Source organism: Pagrus pagrus (assembly GCF_965226575.1).
Source record: "Pagrus pagrus genome assembly, chromosome: 19".
NCBI lineage: Eukaryota > Metazoa > Chordata > Actinopteri > Spariformes > Sparidae > Pagrus > Pagrus pagrus.
The window spans coordinates 10,503,790-10,531,214 of record NC_140203.1 but is presented as its reverse complement, the minus strand read 5'-3'; the positions used below and the strand labels follow the sequence as shown (position 1 = coordinate 10,531,214).

Sequence of the window (27,425 nt, the reverse complement as noted above, 5' to 3'; positions counted from 1 at the left end):
CACCTTTAAAAAGCTACTATAGAAATAAAGTTTATCATATCGTATCATCTCATGGCATTGCTGTAGGTTCATAATCATAGTATTACAAGTGTTAAAACTTGAATTGAACACTTTACTATCATTCCTGTGAGAGAATTGAGAGGTGTACCTGGAAAGTGTTGAATAAGTTGAATAAATATCTGCGTGTGTTTTGAATAAATATTTGTACTGAATCTTTGTTATGCAAACCAAACTGGAAGTTAACCAACAGGTTTGGTCAGCCCTTTGTGCTTTGTTCCACCAAAGATTAGAGCTTGGGAAATCCAATCCATCGATTGTTTGGCTCTCAGTGGGTCTAGTACTCATTTTCCAGTTTACTGAATGTGACGACCTTTCCGTGCTATAGAGGTCAGTGTTATTCATGTAACTTTCCACAGCTGAGAAAGAGGAATTGGTGCGTGCAAACTTCACAAATGTTACATTAAACCGAAAGTGAAATAAAAAATAGAGCCCAAAGAAAACATCTGAAACATTTTATTAAAAGCATGAGGGGACATATTCATGTCCTCAAATGGAACATAAATACAAAATATATTTATATGTACAAATTATGGCAGAGACAAATAGAAGCGTACCAGGTACTTTCTAAAAATGTTAATTCACAAAAAACAGAAAAAGACAGTATTAACTTTAACTCCCAAATGTGTTGTTTTTATCAAAGAGAGATGAATCAAACAGAACTGCTATGAACTTGGTACATGATCCATCCTGGTTCAGAATATCCCGAAGGTTCAGAAGCTTTGAGGTACAAAAATGAGGTATGCACTAGCAAGCCCATAGGTAAGGTCAAATAGTTTTTGTACAGTACCATTAAACAGATGCTCTGTACAGCAAAATGTTTCAAACTTGGAGCTTTCATAGCATCAAATGGATCAAAATGTACAGTGGGCTCTACCTGATTTTGATCACACACTAACTGAAATGATTAGCAAAAATCTCCCCACTTATGCTTAAAGTTGGCAACACTTTCCCTTTGAGAAGGAAGTTCTCAGAGTCTACAAACCTACAAATATTCAAGAGTGGGAACAAGACTGCACTCTGTATTTCACAGCGGTAATACAAAGTTTTGACCACAGGGAGGCAGCACATCTTAGATTAGACTCCTCAAAACATGACACATCCATCTCATCCATCGGCTTCTATTTCTATGTTAAGACAAAATAATAATAATAATAATGGCAGTAAGCAGTAGTCTGTTATCAGATGTTGAGAACATTATGGGCAGCGGACAGCATTACTTCTAAAGCTAAGCAGAAACACTAATTGGAGCTTGAATAATCACCCCACGCTAATCTTCGACCTATAAAAGAAGCAGCTATTTGCGCAGGAACCACGGTTACTGCATAGAGATGCATTTTTATAAATGCATGAATGCACATTTGTCAATTTAAATTATTCATATTATTTTGTCTGAGTCAGAAAAAATGAATCAGTGGAAAGTTGAAACTGACCAAAGCAGTTTGTTTAACACTGGATGGACATCCCAAATACTGTTACTGCACAAATAACATCATTTTTCTATGAGCGGTGAGAACTACAAAAATTTAACGATAACGGCAGCGTTGATCATAACCGACCTGAAGACAGCTGGTTTAGACATCATCATTCGTGTTTTTATAAAACTGGTTCAGATTTCAGTGCAAATCTGTCATTTCAACTCTGTTTTTATCATTAAATCTTTGTGATGTCCACGACTCGTGCTGTAGGTCGTCCATGTTACACGTTTTGCGCTTCTACAAAACACATCTGACACCAGGAAATACAATCTTGAGTCTAAAAAATGCTGATTAAGGCATTAGATTGAGTACATAACTCTTGTTTGTCGTCATCCTGTTACCCAAAACTTATTTTCTTCTTCTCCCTCACCACCGAGCATCAATTCTGCTTGTTTTCCTGCTATATTTACACACATTTAGAACATAATACATCGAGCAACATTTGACAGGGCACCACCTATTGCACATGAAATTTGTCTTGTTATTAAAAATCTTGTTAGTTCACCCCTCAGTGCTGTCTTTAAATGTTGGCTCGCACGCTACTTTCACTTCTTTCACTTTTGTTTTCTTTGACATGAAGTTGTGCGCCATTCTCCACCAAGTCCTAGCTGGAGAACCCACCAGGCGGCTCTGGATCAGGGGATTCAGGGTCGTCCTGGTCGTCCGAGGGCAGCTGGACACGCTGCTCGTCCATACGCTTGGCCTGCACCCTCTGGATCAGGCTGAAGAAGTCTTCGTCAGGCACTGTGGGGGCGTGGGGGCCTGCCTCTGGTGGGGAGCACCGCTGATCATCAATCCTGGAGGACTACAATCAGAAAGATACATGAAGTTAGACAAAACAACACTGAATCCATGTTTGATATTTGCTGTATTCCCTATACAACAATCCCCAAAGTCTATCAGACGTATAACTCAGAATCTGAGAGTTCTTGTCATATGTAAAATGTGGCTTTACCTGGCACTTGATAAGCATGTTGAAGAAGTCATCGCTCGGTTCTTGATGATCTCCCTCACCCACCAGGTGTCCCAGATTGTTATGGGTGATTCTCAGGCCTGGAAGGTTACCAACATTAACCCGCTGGTCATCAAGACGGCGGCTCTGAGAGCTGGCAATCAAATCAAACAGCTCCTCAGTTTGGGGGGAAGTGGTAATTGCAGGATCTAGGAGAAGAGAGAAGAGCCCAATCAGTCCACATGAGTCTGACGTTCTCATGTTAAGTGGTTTTCGAAGGAGCAATTTGTAAAAAATGGCCAGAATTCGACGGACTCTTCGCAGTGATCAAAGCTCAGCTCAACCAAACTGACGCCAGTAAAGACTGCTGGATACCAGACTGGGGTTGAACACAGCCTCCGAGATGGACGGATACCAGACGGATTGTGTGAGTATTTATTTTGTTAACTTATTAGACTTAGTAGCAAACTCGCTGTCTTTGCATCTCCAAGCTGAACTACGGAGGGCAATCAGACTACCTCCTCTCGCAGTAAAAACTGGTATTAGGACACAGGAGAAGGATCGGGGCTGGCTGGGTAGAATGCCGACTTCTGGCCATATCTTACAAACTGCCCCTTTAAACCAGCCGACAAAGGACTAAACAGGTATGTGAATGGTTTTTCTCAACCAACCTATCATCTCGTTCAGGGATGGCACGGAGTTGGCAGCACCTTCTCCGTTGTCTCCGTTCTGTGGCTCATCAAGATGGCAGCGCTGGTCATCCATGCGGCTGCTCTGGAACTTGCTGAGGAGGTCGAAGAAGCAGTCTTCATCGGAGGGGTCACGACCCAGCTTCTGAGAGAAAATGTCAGCAGAAACACTTTTTTTCAGCACAAATAGACAAAGATGGAACCACTTTTCTCTTCAATTTATTTCATTCATTTTTTAGAAATTGAATCAAGATTTCGTTCCATCTTTAGATAATCAAATGTTCTCTATTAATAATATGAATATTGTAGGGGGAATTCTGCCCTGTTTACGATCAAAGCTTTCTGAACAACTGAAGTGTTTCAAGAAAATGATGTAGTTCACCTTTTTACCTGGCTACCTGATTAAGTTGAACTTTTCCTTGATCCAAGAAATATGACGCGCAGAATTAAACTTGATGCCAGTATGAGTGGGACGAGAATATTCACCATGGACTAATCTGATTAAGTCACAAGGGATGGTCATCCTGTGGAGATTACCTTGGCCTAAATACTGAAGGTGCTACAATATCATGAAAGGTCATGTAAAAATAAACTACCCATTTGTATTGAAGTTAAATGGCCCGCATGGTGGTACCCTGTAAAATCAGAGGGAAATGTAACGTGCCTCTTTGTGCTGTTTTTGTTATATTTTAGGTTCATTTATAGTTTAGTTCATTTACTGAGAAGTACTTTTAAAAAAATGTTTTGCTGGTTTGAGCGGTGGATTGTTACACATGAGTGGTCCTCGGTTTTAAACTCAGTTGGCAGAGCTGGAAATGAGCGTATAGCTCCGATCAATGATTAGCCAATCAATTTTTCAATCACTGATTGACTGAGCGCTGTTTATGTCCTCTGACAGATCTGTTTGTTTTGAGAACAACAAAAGGTGCTCTCTCACGTCATACTGAACGATGCTCCCTCTCCCGGAGTCACAGTCCAGTGTTTAAGCTTTGCAAGTGAAATGAATAATTACTGCTTGATAAATGTTTTAGCTAAATTACACTGAGCGAGCAAAGCAGGTGTTTGACCAGTGATGCCAAATTATTCTGACAATCAAACTGCAATGTAATGAATGTCGAGTGAATCAACTATCAGATAAAAGCAAAAACAGTATCATAACAAACAGGCTTTCATCTGTAAAGTGCAACAGACATAACTGTATTTCCTCTGACTTATCCAACAGATTTCACAGGCTCTACTTAGAAATGTCTGGGCTCTGGTCCAAGAAGGTTTAGGAAAAGATATCTGAATAATTCTGCAGAGTAAAAGCTGGAACCCCCTCATATCTGGAACATGAACTGCTGTGACTTTTACTCACTAAACCAGATGAATAATTAAAACTGCCTCCTGGAACTGGATCTTGATCACCTTTTGATTTGAGCTTTAAAACTGGGAAAATCAAGAGTTTTGTCTTTTGAAGCAGGGAGTTAAAACCTCCATAATATGGGCTGCGGCCAAAACCAATACAATCTAAAAATAAAATAAAAGTTTCCAATGTGGAAATTACAGGGAAAGGGGCAGATTGTTTAACCCTGTGAACTCCAAGCTTCCTAGAGACATTAATTCACTAATTGATTCAATAGTTACCATAATATACAAGACATACATGTGATAAATATAATTTTAAAAAATCACTTGCAGAAATTTAAGCAGTAATTATACAACTAAACTGATCTATACATTCCTTTACTAAACTAACGATGGATTAGGACTCATTTTGACGGCGAGACGTCTCACACTAAAAAAGAACAACAATAACTACATTGTAAAAGCAATCTTCGATGCCTAAACATCAACCTCTCCCAAAGAAAGTAAATGTGAGACGAGGTAAAAGTAAGCATCACAGATGGGAAAACAGTCTGATAGTATCCCATAATACATTCTTTTTGACTATACTAACAAACGACCCCCAATAACAATGGGCCAATCAACACTCACGAAATAAAAAGTATTCCAACCGAGCCAAACTACGATACCACACCTTCAACTCCAACTAGTGGATGGAGTATAAATCACTTAGCCTTACAGCGAGATGTGAAGTAGGTCAGCGTGAGCGGACCCCTGATTTCACTCAGCTCTACGCTGGGAATCTTCACTATCGCAACTTTTGTTTTTTGAAAATCAAACTGCGCTTCAGACAAAACACAACTTTTTACGAGAGATCATAAACAATTCTCAACTTACACCTGATTGACTCCCTGAGAGACTCAGTAATACATTCATACATGCAGTGAAAACACAAAGAAGTGTCAAAAATCTAAAGGAAAAACAAAGTTAATAACCTTTGGCGTTGTCTGCAGTCTGCTCTCATTCAAACTGTGAAACATAAATAAAACATCTTACCAGCAGCACTTCTTCTTTGTCCACTATCTATTCCACTTTCTCTCTCATGTCTCTCTGAGCTCTCTCGCTCTGTCCACACGCCTGGCTCACACCTCCTCCTCCCCTCCTTTCACCCATCGCTTTACATCACTCTCTCGGCCCTGCTGCACTCCCTCCCTCTAATTTCCTCTCCTCTTGTATCCCACCATTCCAGCCGTCTTTGAATCTCGACCATCCACTCCCTCTTCCTCCTCCTCTCAGTCTCCCTCTCTTTCTGTCTCACTCCCTCTCTCTCTCTCTGCGGCTCTCCTGCAGGCCATTTTTGTCCTGCTCACCCACTGTGGGAAAACAACTCATTATGGGAAGCAGGGGGGGTTGACCCTGTGGGGAGGGTAGCAGTTCTGTGATCAAGGTCACATTATCAGCAGGAGAGGGAGGGCTGGGAGGGGGGACAGAGAAGGGGGAGAGGAGAACGGGGGTTGGAAAGATGGGTGCAAGGGCAAAGTTATGAGTAAATTGCATGCCAACAGTGGCAGGCAGCAGAGATCAACTACGTTCAAATGACAAGAACTCCCCATGTCAGCACTCAATTTTTTTCTAAAATGCACATTAAGAAAAAAAACGTCCGTGTGACTGTAATTTACTACGATTATCAGCCGTGACTTAAAGCGGTTTCTGTCCTCTGTCCTTGGCCTCGTGTACTCTGAGCGGATCTCCTCACTTCCCTCTCTCTATTGTCCAATTAATCAAGTAGGCCAAAGGGACAGAACAAGAGAGAGAGGAGCACATGATGATGATGAGAGGGAAAGAAAAGAGGGAGACGAGAGAGTGAGAGGTGGGGAAATTAAGTTGTGTGTGTGTGGAAGAGAGAGAGAGAGAGAGGGGAGTGAGTTTGTGAATGGAGGAGGATAAAAGACAAAAGCAGTTCTTCCTGGATTATATCAACATCGTGCTTTCTAACTTCATGTTTTACATATGAGGGCTTAATTACAGATGAAGAGCAAGGGGGAAATAAAAATAAAAAAATTAAACCTAAAACTCAATGATGATAAAAATCTGCTTGTAACTGTTGTTGTTTGATGACGTTTCATCAACTATATGCTGTATGCCATTACAGTCCCAGGACAGTTCAGTCGATACTCATGTACATGCACCAATCTATAAAATCAAAGAACTAACCTAAAGCAGATTGATTTTTTCTTTTTGCATTGCATTGATGTTGCTGTTGACTAATAAGATGTGTGTAGGTTGTTGATTTCATCTGGGTCACGAGAAATAACAATGCTTGAATGTGAACCTCATTCTGATAACTCATCTAATAATGTGATGGCATGACATCACAGGACATCTTTCTTTAAGAGTTCTAGCTTTGAGGAAGTTCACAGACACACAAGTGTCTTTAAAATAATGGCAGACTTGACAAAGGGTACGCCTCAATGTCATGAGAATTACCAACATTAAGCTCTCTGTGCTATTTCCAGGCCCTTGTGATGAACTATCATCACGTAGCCCAGTAATTTTCACTTTTTTCTAACATGTCAGCTTGCTTATTACAACAATTAGCATTGTCACAGAAACACAGCATGATTGGGTGCTGTGGGAACACAGGATTTTAGGGATACAACAGCTGCAAAACGGATTAAAAATCTAGTTCACGGCAAATGGAGCACTGTTGGTATTTAATGAGAAGGCACCTTTTACACTGTATCTGACTTCTTACATCATACTATATCACCTCGTGGGAAATTAAGGGAAAATGTTCCCATTTTAATCTCTCTAATTTATCTCATTTTCTCTTTAAAGCAGAAGCCCTGAAGACATTTAAGACATGGGGGGGTGAAAAGACAATAATGGAAAGTAGTTAAGTGAATTCAGCAGTCAGCAGTTCAGGGCCCCTTGATGCTTTCTCTGAGAGGAATTACACCCGTCTTTTCTCAGGTGGGCTCTCAGTGATTCAGTTAAAAGGTGGGTATATCTTAGATTTACGGCCAGTGTGAACTAGGGGCTGATATTACATATTTTGGTGGGCTGCTTAGCACTCTGAAGGATTTTCTAAAATTTAGAGCGTCAGAAGACTTTTTTTCTGCTGTCAGCAAAAATCTAAGAGAAGAAAATCCAAATTAAATTCTGTATCCTCCTGCTTTTTATCAAATACAGCAATAAGTAAGTATCTTACTTCTTTTGATACATACTTCACTGAAAACCAGACAATGTGTTATGACAGTAATGCAGTAACGTGTGGTGTTAGAGTGCAAAACTAATATTTCATAATCACAGTTTCCGTTCATTACTTGCACAATGTAGTGTGACGCATCCTCCACGCCTCAGTGATCACAGTGCTTTTTCATCCTTAAGTTAGCTTTACATATCTGTTCACAGTATTTACCGCTTGTTTTTTTGTTTACTGCTCACTTCCGCACGACAGTGTACATCAGTCACTTTTGCTCTTCCGAGCACTGAGTGTAAATAGGAGCCATAGCAATGTAACAGTAGCTAAGCGGAGTGACACTGAGGTGACTATCAAAATTATCAGAAATACCATATACAACAACAAACAGGAAATACAAGATGTACAACGCTCGGTAAAGGTAAAGTCAAGTAAAAAGCACCATCATCACTAAAGGTGGAGGCGTAGGTAGGGTTACTGTAGGGATGACACCGGAAGTAAACAGACATGCAGTTTGTAAAACGGATGTTACACTAAAGAATTTCAGAACAGGTAAATAAATGAACAAATATTAAGGCTTCAGCTAAAAAATGATGTTTCCAAGAATCTTTAAAGGAATAGTTCAAGGAAAACTTTCCTGCTGAGAAACAGATAAAAAGATTGATACCACTCTCATATCTGTAAGGTAAAAATGAAGCTACCACCAGCTAGTTAGCTTATCTTAGCATAAAGACTGGACACAGTGGGGAAACAGCGTGTCTGGCTCTGTCCAGAGTTAAGCTCATAACTGGCACCACACGAGGAACATAACTGGGTCAGAGCAGGAAGCTAATAAGAAAATAAGGTGACAGCTACTCACTGGCACTGGAGGCGGGACTTGCACAGTGATGTCATCGGTGTCTACAGGAGAGTCCAACCACGGCCTCTCATCTGATGACTGGCTGTCAGGGTAGCCTTTTCTTTTGCCCGGCTGTGATTGCTGACTCTTGGATCTCCTGGGTATACTTTCCAATTCTTGGTTCTCACCATTCTGCAGTAAAAGAACACACTGTTAGAGTGGGATTGATAACTCTTTGGGGAGAGATGTGTGAATGACTTTTACAGGCACATTTCTCTCTGGTGTGTCGTACTGACATGCGAGAAAGAGAAATTACCTTATCTGAAGAGTACTTCCACAGCTCAACACTGTCCATGCTGTTTCTCTTGGTGAATTTAGGTCTTGCACCTATGGAAAAAAAATAAGCAAGTCAATAAACATTACTATGTGTGTACAATCTCTCAAATCAAGCGTGCAAGGTGTTCTTTTCTTTTCCCTCCAGCTGCCTGTCATGTCAGCATCGGTCCCATGATACCCGTTGTGGATATGTGGTGTAGGCAGACAACCGAGCAAACAATCTGAATAAGAGTCTGTTTACCAACTTTGCAGCAGAGAGGGAAATGTAGGACATGGGTGTGAGTTTCTGCCCAGAGGAGGGTTCGTGAACGCAAACATCACACTTAAGCCAGGCTGACTGTACAGTGCTTCATTTAAAACGTTTCAAATACTCCTAAGCTCTAAAGTAAAAACTGTAACTTATGGTTTGAGGATGTTGTCGAAACCAGACAAGCCATCTTCCTCAGACTGGGGTTAAGGACAAAAATCTTCATCTTTCCCTAAATATGTTCACTCCCTTTGCTTTCTGTCACATTTAGCCTCAGTTCAGACACAACACAGACAGTCGGTCTGTGATGTTTGTCTCACCTGAAGCTACTTTTACATTCAAATAGCCACCGTGTGTACATATGAAGTATTTTAGTTAGCTTACTCAAGCCCACGTGTTATTTATATCAAACATTGAAGTTGAAAGAGTAGAATCTACAAACTATTCAAACACATAGAGTCTGGTAGTTTTTTTCTTCTTCTCTACACTAATAACTGTAGTTTAAAAGGTGATTGATAAATGATTTGTGAATACCAAACCCTTCGAACAAGTTTCTACTTTTAAAAACTCTTGATGCAAACAGTTTCACAGAGTTACAGGCTTTCTGTGAGATGAGAGGGCAAGTACAGCTCTGAGACAGCTGCCCCTAACCGCAGTTTGCAGAGTGCAGACTGCAGACAGACAGGTCTCTGTTTTACATTCACATACAAATACAAGCACACACACACACACACAGAGTTGGACTTTTTCATCTGCCGCACCCTTTCCCTCGCCAGGACTCAAGGAAACGGAGTAACTTCTTTACACAAGGACAAAGAAACCGGGTTATATGAGTGCATGGTGGAGACGACAACAGTGGCCTCAAGTGAACCGAACTGAAGTCTTCGGTTCACTGAGTTGCTATTTCGTTCCACTGTCAGTGAAGGCACCACAGCATTCTTTTGTTTGTGTGTTTGTCAACGCAAACCTACGGTTGTATAACAATTTAGACATTCTTAGATATGTGGAATCTACAGGAGAGTAAATCATAAGAGATGCCAACATGAATGCCATTACAGAATGTACAATAGACACCAGATTAAAGTCTAACTTAATTTTTACTTTATAAAGGATATTGAACTTGTACAATGGTTTAGCAGACTGTATATTTCCCAGCTGAATAGCCAGTAGACCTGACTAATAGATTTAATTAATAGCCACTTTACTATCAAAGCTCTTCTGTTGAAAGCTCTTCACAATATGCAATAACAGCTCTTCAGCAACACTGAAGGACAGAGAGCAAAACTCTGTTCACACACCTCACATTATCATATTATCTGAACAGCTATAATTGGCGGGCACAGTAGCACTGTAAGGTTTTAATGATACAGTAATAGGAGAGGCTTCCAGTGTTATTGCATTGCCAACATTCAATAGAGGCTATCTGACAAACAGACAGTAAATGAATGGCTCTCTTACTTCGACTCTCCCACTCTGTGAATTTGAATGCATACTTTTGTTTAAAGTAATAGTTCAACATTTTGGGAAATACATTTACTTGCTTTTTTGCCAATAGTCAGATGAGGGGATCAATACCTCCTCATGTCTGTCTGTTAAATATGAAGCCAGCAGCCAGCTAGCTTAGCTTAGCATAACGACTGGAAACAAGGGGAAACCACTTACTTGGCACTTTGGGATGTCTGCCTACCAGACTGCATTATTTTTTTTTCCATAGACGGCTTTGCCTAGTTCAGCCTTACTGCACTGTGATTAGTTAGTGCTTGTTATTCTGCCAGTTGGTTTTCAATATATACCAGAATACTTTTTTATAGAAAGCTTTCTCGCAGAAAACCTTTAGGAGATGTATTATAAAGATTGAGGTGGATGACTGGGTGACATAAGTACTCTCCCCTGGAAAATCAGAGTTTGTTTTCTGTGTTAATCAAAATGTCAAAAAAACAGAATTACCAGCTCCTATTAGCTCACCAATGAACACATTATATCTCTTATGAAAGCGTAATAAGTTCTTTTTGTGTCACCTTGCATCTCAAACTCTGAACTGGAGGGTGACAGGTCACTCTCATTCACCCCCAGAGCCTCCATCAGCTGCTCCACATTCATTCTGGCCGTCAGTTCCCCATTTCTGTCTCCAATCTGAGGAAGAAATGAAGAGGCAACGACAAAGACACAAACAGGTGAAGTTGCGTTGCATGCAAGAGACAGTAACTTACCAAAGAAAGATTTTTTAATGGAAAATGTCTCACTTCTTTTGAGATGTCCAGGTGCTTTCGGGCATAGTGGAGAGCTTGTTTGTGGTTCGCCAAAGACACGTATGCATTTCCCAAACTCCAGCAGGCACGGCCCTCACCAACTCTAAGGAAACATGAACATTCAGACAGATGTTAAAAACTACTCCTTTGCTCATGCATGTTTGCATTAGATATTGCTCAGGCTCAGTCTACCTATCAGTAAGCTCCTGGGCTATATACAGGTGTTTCAGGTGGTAGTCGATGGCTCTCTCATACTGCTGCAAAAGAGTGTAGGTGTTCCCAAGGCTATAACAGGCCTGAGCCTCCATCACTTGGTCCCTCAGCTGCCGGGAGAGTTGCAAAGTTTTCCTTTAGGAAAAGAAACACGGGTAAAATGAGAGAAGGAAACATTGAGGATGTGGCGCAGAAATTGGTTCACTTCACTTTCCGTCCACTAGATGTCAGACTCCACACTTTCCTCACCTGTAGTACTCTGTGGCCGTGTTGAACTGGCCCAAGAATATCAGGGCATTGCCAAGGTTACTGTAGGCTCGTCGTTCTGCTGCTTTGTCCCCAAATTCTTTGGCTATGGATAATCGCTGTGAAAGACAGAACAGAAAGGTCAGGTCAAACCAAATAAACACAATCTGCCCCTTAATTTTAGCAGCTAAATGGTCTCAAATGTTAAATTCTCCTTTACTTTGCCCTATTATTTTCTTTTGGAGTCATGTACAAGCAGAGGCAACTACACCAGTTCAAGTCGCAAGCTCTGTTGGACACACGATTCTGTGAAAAGGTGTGCTGCTGCAGCAGCGGTGCATCGAATCAGCTCCTCTGATTACCTTTAAAAGCAGCGTGCGCCCCTACATGGCACACTGATAGATTTGTAATGGGAAGGAGAGGAGAGACCGGCTGCTCCCGCAAGGAGACAAGTGGTTGACAATGGAAAGTGACAGGAAACATGGGGAGCCTGAATCCATGCTTGCCAGTGATTCACCAAGAAACCAATTTCCCCCATTTTTTTCTACAAGACACCATCAATCTCTGCACACTGTGTAATGGTGGATCGGGAATTCTCTGAACAACTCACCCAGGTGATATCTGCTGCTCTGCTGTTTGTGTTAAATCAGACTGTTTCTTCACTGAAATAAAGGGCAGTGTAGCCTTAAGGCCGCTATAAGCTATAAGCTAAAAGCTCAAGTCATGCATTTTGTGGTAACCACTTGTTTGCTTCTGGGATGCACATGACGAGAGGCTGAACAAGATAATAACACACAGCGTGACCACACAGCATGTTTTAATGTGCATGTTAATGGTTTGGACGAGGCAAACCAAACATACTGTACATAAAACAGGAGGATGTGTTTAGATTTATGTTCATTATTTGTGAGACCTGACCTAAACAAGGGGAGATTAAAGTATACTCCCATAGCTCTACTCCCATCCACTGCATTCCAGTGCAATATCACAGCAAGCCACCAAGTCACGATGCAGCTAACATGGTGAGTCACCTTGTGTTAGAAGCACAGTTCAGGCAGAATGTCACAGATCTGTTCAAGCCACAACAACAATGCTGATAACTCTTATCTAAGCGCTAGTGCTGGTATATGATGTAGGTATATATGAGTTTCTCACCTGACGGTGAAACTTGATTGCTTCGACAAAGTTTCCCAGCAGATAGTGGGTGTTGCCCAGGTTCCCATAGGCCCTCCCCTGAGCAGCTCGGTCACCTAGTTCTTTGACCAAACACAAGTTCATCCTGCAGAGACAAGAACATACCAATTTCACTGCAGTATATGAATTATAAAGTTTGTTTGGCTAATAAATCAGTTGATCTGAAATTCTAGTAAATGTTATAATCTGTACGACTGAGAAAAATCTGAGGGAAGTCAGTTTTGATGAGCCAAATCAAGTCTAGACTGCTTTTTGGTAAGAATTGTGAATGAACGGTGCAGCCAAACAACAGTTTGTTATTTTTCCACAGATGCTCTCCATCCAAGTGAATTAAACTTGAGCAAACCTACCAGTAAAAACAACACATAAAAACAAATCCAGGTGTGCCAAGTGGATTTCAAGATGTATTCAAGAGTTGACAAAAAGGATAATAACTGCCAGAAGCAAATCAAAGCTCTGATCAGTGAAACATGCCAATTTAAATTAAACTCCTGTTTGTAGATTTGGAAAAGCAAAACAATCTGAATGTATCATCATTGCAGAGTTTTCTGCCTTAAGTCAATTGTAACACCAAAAAAGAGCGGTTTAACAATAAGTTCTGACTGAGATTATGTTTCCCTGTTGTATATGTTCGTCAACAATACGTACTCATAAAAGCCGGTAGCCCTTTGCAGTGTGTCTCTGACATCAGGAGGCAGGTCCCCTGGTTCCTGGGTGCAGCCCCATAACTGCTGTTTTCCCTTCGCATGAAACACGTTCCCTATGTTATACAGTGCTCTGGCCTCTCCAACCTACAACCAGACAACAGAGAGAAACGAAAAAGATGGGTTACACTAAAAGGGAAAAGGGATACAGTAAGATCTTTCTGCAGAGATCTATTTATTTTTATTTTATTGATTTTGTTTATGGGTGCATTTTGGCACCCACACATGCCTACAGAAATATGCTCAAGTATCTGTTTTGATAACAATACATTTAATTTGTGCAACATCTTACATGATGCACAACGGATTCCCATATATTATTGAGCATAAGATTCAAGAACTTTTTAAAGACTTCCCAAGCCTCAACTCCCTCAAATTCAACAACACTGACAATGTTTATGATGAAAACTGGCAGGCTTTACGGATGCAAACATTTCAAACTACTTTCCTCACACAAAGTATATACTGTAAATTCAAGCACTCTCAATGAGTCATGTCGACTTGTTTTGATTTTTTTTCTCCCCAAATTCACTGACTTTCAAGAATTTAAAGCCCCCGTGGGAACCATGAAACATACAGTATATAAATGACTCAAACATTATAGTCTATGGAGCAAATACAGAATATGTGCAGAAAACTTCAGAATGTATTGTAGCTTTCTAACGTTTAAGGAGATGCTATAAATCAACATGTTTTTTACCTTGTCACCCTGCTCTTGAGAAATATCCAGATGTCTTTGACAGCACACAACAGCCTCATCAAACCGTCCCAACACTTTTAATGTATTACCCAGGTTTCCACTGGCTTTTCCTTCTCCAATTCTGTCTCCTATTGTTCTGAGAAAGCAACAAAAAACACATTTTTAATGTTCAGCGGTGGAAGCACAGACTATAGTTTTTCCATGTTGACGTTGTTTAGTTAAGCGACAGCCATTAAGCTACTCTAACATGATTTAATTGGGAGATGCTGTGTAGTAAATTTTTAATTGGATGCTTACTTTCTAGGAGCAGGTCCCAGTGGCCCTGGTGAGACTAATGTAACAAGGTAAGCCCCCCCGGGGCTTTGATCTGTTTCCTGCTGAAGTGCCAGCTGCACTCACTGCAGGGGACTGGATTACTCATATAAGCTAAATATCCAGCTGGTGGTGGTGGAGTGGTACTATATGAAAGTCCCCTCACTTTTCTTGGAATTTCCATTGTCTAACTCAGCGTCTGCATAATGAAATCCTTGATGCTCTTTATGCATCTGATAAAGTCAATTAAATCTGGATGGTAGCTGGAGTCCTTCCTGTCTGGGCCCGTCTTTAAACTGAATAGCAAAATCATCAGCATATCATTCCTCCTATACAGAGCCCTTACTGTATAAATGAGCTGACTGTACTGCAATGAATAACTATCATCCAGCTTCAAAGCTTTCTGCATTAACCAAATTATAAACCATTATCAAAATAAAACGAACTGTAATTAAGTTTGACCAGAGCAGAATTTCTGTCTTTTCATTTGTTGTAAATTACATTGTTTCATCTCTTACAGTCATTGATGTATCAAACACTTGAGTGAAAACAATAGAGTGAATATTTTTTTTCCAGCTATGCAGACTATCCTCAATTAAGCCAGATGATTTCACGCTTTGTGATTATCGATATAAAGTCTGTTTTTTAAACAACACAAAAATCATTAGAATCTTTAGTTTCCTTAGTATGAAGAACGTGGGCCCTATGTTTACATATTCTGGTGTGTAAATCACTTTTTTAAACATTATATGACATAAAGGATCTCTATATATAGGCATTTTTGTTAGTTAGACCCTTTTATAGTTTAACCAGACACAGGACATCAGAGAAGCAGCAGGAAAAAAACACAACTTGTAGAGCCAGAATATTTTCACATCTAACGCAATGAATCAAGGGTTTATTTCACCAAACTTGAGTTGGTGGTTGTTGGAACATTAGGAACACGAACCAAGAACGTCTCGGTGAGTTTTATTTCGTTTCTCCTGAGTATTGTTTTTCACTATTGTAAAATGACTGTTTCTGTAAAAGGAGTCTAGTGGATTTGGAAACAGGGGTGTAGCGTCTGTTTCTGGTTAAACAAAAAAGCCTATCTCTACAGAGATCCTTTCAGTAATGTTGTCCCAAACCTACAATAACAATCTGAACCTGTCAGCAGCAAAAAAACAAGCTCTAATGGATAACGTTTACTTTTAAATGGTACAATGCTCACCTGGCCAAAGTAAGGTCATGTTTGTGGTATTCCAGGGCTTTGCCATACTCCTTGAGGTAGAAATAGGCATTGCCCAGCTGGCTGTAGATGGCACTGAGGGTCTTTAAGTCTTCTGTGCCGACCTGCACGGCTGCCTCAAAAAACGCTGTTCCGCCTTTGAAGTCTCCAGCTTTGCACAGCCGCTCTCCTTCCAAGGCCAACTCCAGGCAGGAGGCCTCCATCCTGAATGGGGCACACCCAAGTTTACACATAGCAGTATTAATATATGAGCGCTATCATACGGAGAACAATGCAGAGTGATGTGAACGCTTATTACATCTTATCATGGTGAGGAACAAATCCCCAATATTGCCATGACAACTAGGTCTGCGGCCATATCTGTGGACCGTTGCCCTAGCAACTGAGTCTACAGCGCTAAGATGAGCACCTTGAAAAGGTGTTGCACTTTTTGCTCATTACTGCATCAGCGTGTTGTTTTCAGATTCTGGTTTATAAAAGGCATTCAGTTATCTTGATTTATTGGTTGACTTCAAAACTATTAAACCATGAAGCATATGAGATTATGGTCAAGCTTGCATTTTGTGTATAGCAAAGCTTTATTTGAAAATATATTCATTTGCTGATATTGTTCATAGTCCCTGTGAACATGAGGCAAAACAGCAAATCAGTAATGCTGGTCATTTCTAAAGCATACTAGAGGCAACATGTTCCAGAAATAACAATCAAAAGATAAGTCAAGAGGAGTCTTCAGACCACTTCTACAATGCACTGGTTACCATGGAAACTACTGGATCAGTGACGCTGACTCAGTGAATGTAAAAGGAATATTAATTTGGCATTGATTGACAACTTCCTTGTCATTAAGGGGACATCTAATTGAAGTTTAAGATAAAAGTTGGAACATATTTTAATAATTTAATAAGTAACTGTCACATACACATAGATCTATTATTTTTGAAGTGTTTGTGCAAAATAAATCAGACACCTGGGGTTATATAAGAGGACTTTCAAGAGATAAAAGACTCATGTATCAGAATATTGATGAATCAAGCCGAAAGAGTGTGTGTGTGTTTGTGTGTGTGCAGGCGTGAGTGGTCTTAAGAGGCACAACAATGCCTCTTCAGAGAGTTGTATCCAGAAAGTACCCACCCCAGATTCATTGTATAATCCAGGATAAACTAAAGACCAGTCCATTTGGTTGCAGCTCTAAATTCCACATAAGGTACTAGAATGTAGAGTTAAGCTCAGGATTATCCTTGAATCTAATCTGTTTCACAATTGGTACCATTCAAAAGTATAGTAAAAAGAGATGTGTACCATATGTAGTTTCACCTTTAGGTTTAACAGAGAACTTACAGTGCGATTCATCTGTTTCAGGCCGCATTAAAAAGAAACACTTCACATCGATATGTGAATGTGGACTTTGTCACTTTTTGTTGAAATGATGGTCCTAGAACAACATAATCATGATGAACGTTCTGGAACAGAATTAATTATGATGTTCTAGGAACAACACTGACACAGCAATATCATGCACACATTGATTACCCCACCTAGTGATCTTCTGGTTAGCATTTCTGAACTTGTCCTTATTTAGAACCAATATGCTCACCAAGGTTGTTTGGTTTGCAAAACCTATCTTGCTTATTAGTAAAGAAATGACTAGAACTGGTCCTTTAACTGTTCTCACAGTACCTGTGTTTTTGCTTGTTTCGTGTTTTGTCCACAAACACCTGTAGCTCCAAGTGTAAAGGTTTTAGCATCGATTGAGGTCGGGGTCCGTGGTGGACCAGCCTACACATCGCTCTCTCAGCTCCAGTCAAAGGGCAAGGCTCAGACGCCATGAGGTCAAGGGTTGATAGACTAGCTGTGTCAATGAATTTGAGAAGTTATCAACTCTTTACAATGAGACTGCAGTTCATTCAAGCAGCGCACTTATCACTAATGATGCAATGCTGAGCCTTTGTGTGAAATCAGCTGATACAGCTAATCGAGATGAGATTTCTACTTTCAGTCCATTAAATTACTCCATAAAGAGTCCACAATGTCAGCAATATTGCAGCAAACCTGGACAAAATCCAACTGGAATTTCTACAGAGAGTCCTGGAGCAGCCAAGAAACACATCTGCTTTGCTGGAGATTGTTCCAAAAAGTGAATGGTGAAACCTCTACTCAAACCAGTCAGGAGGGAATTTTAGAAAATTCCATGAAAAAGCAACTGTATTTCCTTGCAAAAACATGTTGATTTAAAAGTCTGCAGAGGGCATGTTTCACTAATCCAACTGAATCAAGAAAGTTGAGATTTCCGTTGCGGTCATGCCATTCAACTCTTACTATCCCCAACAGAAATGTGTCCTCTCCTTTGATCCTCTTCAACCTGTCCTCAGCTGTGACAGCCAGATCCATTGTTGTGCCTTGCCATTACAAGTCACGACTTAAAAGAGGGAGGGATGCAATTTAGGGAACATTCTGGGTAAGAGCAGGGGCACAGTCAGTGACGACAGAACAAGTGCAGTACTTCTAAGAATGACCGCTGCCCCAATGAAAGCCAGAAAGGAAGGATATGAGAGAGACAGCTGCTAATCCAAGGACCTGCACCTCCTTGGTAGAAACAAAACAGTGCACTGATTGGCCCAGACTAATCCAACTATCTGCTGACCCTGGCAGAAACATTATTAGGTCAGCAGCCGGGACAAATAAGGCTGTGAGTACAGACGTGGCAAAGGACCAATAAATGTCATGTGAGTGCACGTTTTCAATTATTTTCCCTGAAAAGAAACAAAGGCATGGACAAGAACTCTTAATTCACCTACATGTTATTTGTGTTAGTCTTAGTAATAATGTTATTCTTGTTAAAATTTTTTTTTTTTAAAGTTAAATGTATTTTGATTCCAACTCCTTAAAAAGCAAATAATAAAGCAACTACTACATGATGTCCATAAAAGTTTAAAGCAACAACGTGTAACTTTCTGGCGATATACTGTATGTATAGTCGATTTCGGTTTTTCATCCCCAGGTCGTGAAATACTGATGCTCTTAGGTTGGTGGCTTGGGTCTAGCACCAACCCAAAGGCAAAGTATTTGACTACTTGGGGATTAAACTCAATCAACCAACTATCTTTAAATTTACATATAGTGTTACTTTGTTAAAAAATTGATGATTCTTCATTGAGTAAACCGATGATTTCCGATTCACCCCACTTAACTCAACAAATTAAATACGTTTTATTGGGTGAATCCACAACTTCTAAAGCAAATTCAGTATAATTTCCACTTAATAACGGACCTCACATTCAACAATGTTCAGCAACAGGTAAGTATGACCCCAAGCATATTTTTGATGCTGCCAAAATGCAGATGACCTACACTCAATACTGTGCCAGCACACATCCTGTGTAGACAAACAGAGCACTGAAGCTGCTGCTGCACCATCGTGCTGCTCATGCAATGCCTCCTTTGAATATGGACACGGTGTGAGACCATGAAAACGCCAAACATGTATTGACACAGATTACATTAAAAATTGTTCTGTTCCGTTTGGGTATCAGTAAGCCATGACAGCATGCAGGATATCTTAGTCATTCAGCTGAAAAAGCAATATGGAATGCAACCACAACTTATCAAATCTCAAAAAATGCCAATTTCTACATAATGTTAATGTCAAAATATTATTCAAACTGTAAGATGCGCCTACACAGGCGGGCTCACACCATGCATACGCTGTGATTTTATGATTTGAGAGGCTGTTTTCTGTGTATTTTAATCATTTCCATGCACGCAGTAATGTCACTCTCCAATGGAAACATAATAAAACATTTGGCTTCTGAAATACATATGTTTAGACAGGATCTCAGGATTTATCAGGACAGCTGCTTCACGCCAAAGTATTTCACTACATGAATCTGGACTGTGTGTGTGTAACCTTTCAATGTGTAGAAGAACACAGAACATTAATTAACATGAAATACTAACCGATCCTGTCGGTGTGTCAGGAGTTTTAAATAATCAATGAAGTAAATCAGCTGTTCCTTGTGCGCAAATGCGCATGGTAATCTAGAGACACACACATTGTTTCCGCTGCAGGAAGATCACTGCAGGTAATGTCATTAATATTTTACCTCACTGAAGACGTGTTTCTCCCCTCTCATCCCACGAGTTATTGATCAGGATGATACTTTTTATGACCCATCCTGCCTGATCCATGGACTGAGAGCCACGCACACAAAGAGGCACGCACAGCAGTGCTCCTCCTCATCCTCAGTGAAATATCAGTGTATTTTTTCATATGCAGTCAAACAGAGTTGTTGATGGGACGGATGATTGTGAAACGGGCGGGGCAGAGGGTCCAGGAGCCGAAGCTCACATTCCTGTCCCTCAGCGAAGAGGGTTTAATATGCTTCTGGTCCTGGAACACCTGGCTCGTAAAGAGAATGGGAGACAACACTCGGATTGATTTAATGCTTGTTCCGCCCCAAACCAACCCATGACTAATTCCCTTTTGCGCCTTGCGCCACACTTTGTGCACAGATTATCCACCATTTAATAAGCAATATGGACTTGGACAAGCCCTATAAGCACTAGCACGTTCCACTTTTGACCATGCGCAGTCTGTCTACATAGGGCCTATACTGTCTTTCTGGTTATTTATAAGGAATAAGTTTACAGATTACTCAGGTTCCAGCTGAAAGGACGGAGCTCTTGCACCCAAGGTGAGTGTCTGAGGTCTGACACCAGGGGAGGTTCAGACTGCTACATTTATTCTCAGTTGAACAGAATGTCACGTTCAGTTTGTCACGTACATCAAAAGACAGAAAGAAAACGGAGTGAAAGACAAGCTTCAGATGTAGCTTGTGGTTTTTTTGTCTAACCCAATAGCAGAATGTAAAACCATCAGATAGTGGAAGGTACCAAGTGTCATTAGGTCATATTCAGGTCAGCACATAGAGATACAGTTTGAGCATAACCATATATAGTTATATGACAAAATGACATTACAAATGAAGTTATGATTGAAATACATCAACTTAAATGATGCGTTGATATTTTATTTTTAAATTAAATACAAATAACCAACGAGTAATAGTCTTGTAATAAAAGTTACATTGCATTAAATTTCCATGCATTGAAAATGTATCTTAAAATTTAATATATTGAATTGATGAGTAACAGTTTTATATTAAAAGTTAAATTGTATTTAATTTTCTTAAAATTATATTTTAGTACTGTAGTAGTATATTCCTCCTAGGAGAAGCCACTATGTTGCCTGCTTCTAGACATATCATTGTGTCAGTTAGCTTTGTTGACCTTCTGGGAAAAAGACAAATTTGCTGACCTCCTCACAACAGATGCTGATACAGCAGGCTGAGATCATACCACCTTCTTTGATCCAATAAAAGTGGTTTGACCTTGGGGGTAACTGACAGGCAGTGTCTACCAGATGGTCTCTTTTGTACTTTTTTTTCTCCTTTACCTAACAAACACAAACATTAAAAATGAAAAAAAAAGTCATAAAACTACCACTACTAGAGCAAGTGAACTTTAACAATTGACTCATTTTAGGACAAGAATAAACATTAAACAGTCTTAGCCCTCATTCAAAGGGTGATCTGAGGTTACCAAACTGTCTTCATGGCTCATAACAAGTAAATCTTGCTGTTGTTGGAGCAACATATCTAAGGCCTAGGGCAAAAACATTTTAGGTAAGCTGGCAATAACAGAAGACACGTGGGAACTGTTTACCACTGTAGATAAGAGTCCTTTAAAAAAGGTGCAAGGTCATCTCTTTGGCATTAAATAAGAGGGACTTAAAATAGCTACATCTATGTCTGCAGCTGTGGGGGAAACGCTCCAGCTCTGAAATCCCTCAGTGGGAAAATGCCCAGAAAAGTTGATAATTCCAGTTGTCAGATATGAACAAGTCGCCAAAGAAGGGCCCAGAAAGTTGTAGAAGGCGTCAAGGCCACTCTTCAGTGCAAACAGGAAAGTGGATCAGGCACTAATAGCAGTAGCCAGATGATGACAGGTACCAGGTCAATGCAGTTACAAAACATTACAGAGGAAATATGTTTATAATTGTATTATTCAACTTTAAGTACTGATGCTGCACACAAAGGTTACAGCATGTCCTTGGGAAGCTAACAGACCTACTAGAATGAAAGGAGATGTCATTTTCTTTTGTGTCCTTTGCTTTTCATACTCGGTCTGTATGAAATCGGTCTGACAAGAACAGGCAGATATGAACCAATGGCAGGAAATTTCATGGTTCAAGGACTATGTCTTGCAGTGCCTGATGGAAGGAGTTCAGAACGGAGGAAGTATACCATAAAATAGAAGAGACTGAACTGTTTCCATCTGACAACAAGGTTTCAAGGAGGTAGGCTAGAAACCTTGCATCGGTCCAATCAAAGGTGGATGCACAAGCTTTGCAAGAACATCAGTGAACTGAACTGTCTGGAAGTCTGCAGAAACTCTACTTGAGGGCCCTTGTGGACTGGATGGGTTTTGACAGCCCTCAGCACTCGCGGACTTCCCACAAATGCTCCTGCAAAGTCTGGGAGTCTGCAAGAGCAGCAAAGTCCAGACTGTCAAGATGCAACCCTTGTTTCTACTCTGAGGACCGAGGAGAGATGAGGAATCTCTGACAAGTCATGTTCAAGAATACACAAGAGCAGCCTTCAGACTTCCAGTTGAACACTATGATGTACAATACTCCACCCCTACATCTGGCATGTTTGATGAAGATATCGGACAGAGCTCCACATGACGCTTCAGAGGAAAGGACATTACATATATTTACTTCTATCATTACATGGTTTCCTTGCATCTTCTTAGTGGAAGGGACTAAGACGCGAGGAAAAGATGCAAGTAAGGGAAACATGGATGCAATTTAAGAGACTTGGGATGTGCCCACCTAGCCTAGCGCAGATGGTGTAAGGCTAGGGGCCTCTGGAAACCAGGACAAAATTGTAAAACCTTAAGTTGTAAAACAGATTGTGGAAAGAGGGTGTAGTCTGTAGAATGCCTGGCAAATTGTTTAAATAACTTAAGCTGTTCAGTCACAAAGTTAGACGGTGCCATACATTAACCCTCATTTTGATCAAAGTCAGTAAACTAAAAGTCATGAATGAGAGCTAGCTTGAGGACTAACTGAAAGACAAAGCAGGATTAAAAATAAAAGAGACCAAGAGTGAGTAAAAGACATTTATGACAAAAAGACAACAACACAAAGGCAAAAACAGGATTATTCTCCATGAGAGGATTTTCACAAAGTGACTTTCATTCTTGCCATCTTTGTGGTTGGCGTAAGAATGGATCTGAGCAGTACAGTCGGCCATTCTCTCCTCTGATTACCACTCTAATTGGTCTGTTTGGGAGACACTCATCCCATAATAGCCTGCCTGTGGTCTAAGAGAGACAGTCTCCCAGTGCTGTTACCATGGCAGCACAGAGTACAAGTAACATACTGGACAGGTTTCGGAGAGTAAGTTAAGCTGTTGTGTGTAAGCTGAACTGTGCCATGTTTGTTCTTTTGGTGGAGAACAGCATAATGTGAACAATGAACCATTGTCAAATCATGGATCACAATTCATTCATTGTTGATATAAATATGTGAGGATCATGTTCTGCTGCCACTGTTACGCTTCAAAAGATAAGAGAGAGAGAAACTTAAGGCTAGGGTTAAGTAAGTAAGTTCAGGCAAGAGCACAGTAGCAGTACTGTAACTGCAGGCTAGATTAGCTGGACTAGGATATGGTCTGGCAAGAAAAGTCAAAGACCACAACCTATGACAGTCTGTCCATAAATGGTGTTGTGCTTTACCCATTTTCACATACTGCAGGTTATAGACAATACCGTACCTCTTCCTTTCTGAGAGACAATAAGATGTAAAACAAGATTTGGGGCTATGCTGCGTGCACTAAAACAGGTCATGTGCATTTCAAGCAGCTTGAAATATTCATGGGGGTGCTCTTAATATAACAAATAAAGTAGAATGATCAACCTATTCCATCTGATACAGCTAGAATTGGTACAATTAACTCATTCATTTGTCAATTGATGGAGACTTAATTTTGATGAGCGAATAATCTTTTGAGACATTCTTCGAGCCAAAAATGCCTCAAATTTGGGAGATCAAGCTCCTTAAATGTCAGGATTTGGTGGTATTCTTGGTCATATATGATAGAAAACTGAATATCATTGGGCTTTGGACTGGTGGTTGAATAAAATAAGTTATCAAAATAGATCACCATGGGCTGTGGTCAACTTGAACAAGCATTTCCCATACTGTCTGACACCTTACAGACAAAACCATTGATCTATCACTCACAAATCCAATCATCAGATTAATCAGTGAATGAGAATGAGAATTATCATTAGCTGCAGCCGTACTCGCTTCACATCATTGGAAATTGTAAAAATTGTAATCGTCAATTTTTACTATTTTCTGACGTCTTACTCAATAAAAAAAAACAGCAGGTTAATTGATTATGGAAATAATCATTAGTTGCATCCATAGATAGAGCTTTTAAAACCTAAATACAATTCAACAAATTCTGCCATATAGACCTCACTATATACCAAAATAAAATACCCCAGATTATCGTCAGACATCTTTAGCAGTGAGATACCCATAAAGGTATAGAAATAATTTTTAAAAATCCACTTTGAATGGTAATTAGTGTTCAGATATGCAACAAAAAACAGATTATGAGATCTGAAACAAGTACATTTGGCTGATCTAAATTAATTAAAATCAATTTTTTCACAAAAATATTAATGAATCCTCACACCATAGTCAGGGCTCTGTATTACTGTCCCTATTATTCTTGGCCTAGCACAGAAACTCTGTGCTCGGAGTAGTAATCCAGCCATAATTACAGAGTGCAAAGGCTAGTTGTCAGGGAAACCTAAGAGAAACTCTCTAGGAATGTTTTTTCCTCTTGCAGTGCATGTCTCCTGCAGTTAGAGCGGAGCTGTCTTCTTCTTTCTTCTGTTGTCTGATTCTCTTGTAAAACAGCCTTTATTTTATTTTGTGTGATTCACTTGCTCTTAACCTTGTTGCCTGTGGCAAGTTTAATAGGGCAGTGACATCCTGTATCATGATATTGATATTTAACCAATTGTGCAGTTGATTGATAACACTGAATGTGTAAATAAGGACAACGAAAGAGGTAATCTCCTGCAATGTAAGTAGAAGTTTAAGCTCTCAGGGTTGTGTGTCTATCCATAACCTCCATAAGTCCTTACAAAATAAAAGCATCTTAAGATTTTTTTGTTGAAAAAGACCACACAGATAATATCCATTTGTGGCTCATCTGTGTTTCGTCATAAACTACAAAAGCATACACAAACACTCACACACATCTCCAACCCTCATTGCAGAAAGGTCATGTATTGACTTTATCTGTTTGTGAAATAGAGGAAACGTAATCAAAAGGGTAGACCTGGCCACGTGTGTGTGCGTGTGTGTACATGTGGGTGAATGTGTTTTTGTTTGTTAGGGACATGACAACCTTGCAGCTCTTTATGTCCCCCCACAAAGAAAAGAACAAGCTATTAACTTACACCATATTACCTTGTTTTGACTTGCAGCGCTGCCCTCAGACAATTTCTTGGGAAATGTTACTATGCAGTCATTTCCTTAAGTGTTTGCGTAATCCATGGGCAGTATATCTGATTAAGTGTACTTGACTAATTAACAAAGATGTGGGGGGATCCTGATATAATCGGTGTTGAAGAGATTAACAATGTTCAAAATGTAAAAATATAAAACAGAGACTCGTCATTCTCAAAAGTTCTCCCAAAATCTGGTAAGTCGTGTCTAAGATGCACCATGACTCGAGGGAAAACAACAGACATCTGTCCTATAGACTAATCAGAGCATCCGTCAAAGCTGGCCCGGCACAGAGTTTGATTTGGCCTGCCATACAATACAATTCACTGTTTATACCAATTTTTTAGGTGAAAGGTGTGGGAGTACTAATTCATAATTATTTTTGAGAATCAGAGCATGTCGACAGAGTGGCACGTTATGCTAAAATCCAGTTAATCAAGAGAACTTGGGAGCTTAGTGCCATTTTACATCTTAACAGTACAATTCAATACGTCCACCATTATTCAGTTTTAGCCCACCATAAGAGGCATTTTTGGTTAAAATGATAGTTAATAAACTTCAGCTAATAGTTATTTATGATGATGATGTTTCATTCTTGGTTAACGGTCAAATAAATATTAACGAAAATGTAATTACCTATAAATTCACCATTTATTAATGATGGTTACTAAATGTTGCCAACATTTGTTGCTTTTAACGTCTCAAAAGTGAGAATTTGATGCTTTTACGTGTTAGATATGACAGTAAACTGAATGTATTTGGGTTTGGACTCTTGGTCTTATAAATAAAGAATATGATTGCAGTTAGTAGTAGTCAATTCATCGATAAAATACTGATAAGGAAGCCCCAGTCAGAAAAACAATAAAAATAAAGTACTTATGTTCATATCTACTGTATGTTTTATACATGTTCAGTTCAAACTGTTTTATGGCATGCAAGCAGAAACAAGGCAAAATTTGCAAATGAGTGGGAACGTGGTTTTCACGTACACACACACCATGTATGGAAATGAGGGGGTTGAACTGTCAACATCTTGACACTGACACTCTATCACCCCACACACAATGTGTTTCATCCTGTCGGTGCACACACACACACGCCTTGAATCTGCACCTGCACCCACCTGTGGGCACGTTCAAACCAAAGCCATGTGTGCTGTCAAACCTGCACACACACACACACACACACACACACACAGATTCACTCCTTCACTACAGTTTATTCTCCCCCCACCAAGTGTTCACATCATCAGGAGGCTCCTCTCAGTCTGTACATTCCAGCCACAGCAGCTCGATGACCCGAGCCAGGAATGAGGCTTGGAACCGGGGCTCTGGCTGCGACTGTGGCGGGGTCTTGAGCTTTAAAAATCAGTGAAAGCTGGCTGGTCAAGTTCCTGCCTGCCTTGCCTTGCCTTGCCTTGCCTGGCTCCTCCTTAGTAAGCAAAAGCCCCGAGCCGAGCTGAGCTGAGCTGAGCTGAGCTGGCAGCCTCTATTATTCCCCCTCATTTCTGTCTCGTCAGCCGCTCCCTCTCGGCTCTTTCAAGGACAGGCTTAGGTTTTGAAGATGTGCGTACCCCCCTCACCACTTCTGGCTGCTTACCTTGAATGCAGCCTCTTGCTGGCCAGATCCTGGTCCACACCGTTAGCAGCCGACTGAGCCATAGCGCCGCGGCTAATCTGCCTGCCTCCCTCGGTCGCTTCCTCCCGCTACGAGGCCCCCTTTTCCTCCAGAGGCAGCTAACCCCTTTTTCTCCTTCTTCTTGAGCCGTTCCGCTTCTCTGTCACTCCCCACTCCCCCCGTTTTCTCTCTCGTCTCCTTCCCACTGTCTTCCTCTCTCACCCTCCCCTCGTCCCTCCTTC

At 40.4% G+C, this 27,425-nt stretch overlaps 1 protein-coding gene across 2 annotated transcripts; it reads right to left on the bottom strand.

The window, feature by feature from the left end:
• Positions 1–498: 498 nt before the first annotated feature.
• Positions 499–27,425, bottom strand: gpsm1b (G protein signaling modulator 1b). Of its 2 annotated transcripts, none has more exons than XM_084383218.1 (14): positions 27,166–27,425; positions 15,954–16,175; positions 14,432–14,567; positions 13,676–13,818; positions 12,989–13,112; positions 11,837–11,952; positions 11,567–11,722; positions 11,369–11,477; positions 11,144–11,258; positions 8,859–8,929; positions 8,564–8,734; positions 3,159–3,321; positions 2,491–2,696; positions 499–2,340 (listed from the first exon to the last, which is right to left on the bottom strand). In XM_084383218.1, exons 1-14 carry the CDS (start codon positions 27,225–27,227, stop codon positions 2,140–2,142), a joined length of 1,995 nt encoding a protein of 664 aa, XP_084239344.1. In that variant the 5' UTR covers positions 27,228–27,425; the 3' UTR covers positions 499–2,139. The 2 variants fall into 2 exon arrangements, with proteins under 2 accessions (XP_084239344.1, XP_084239345.1); XM_084383219.1 differs by having other exon boundaries at positions 3,159–3,318.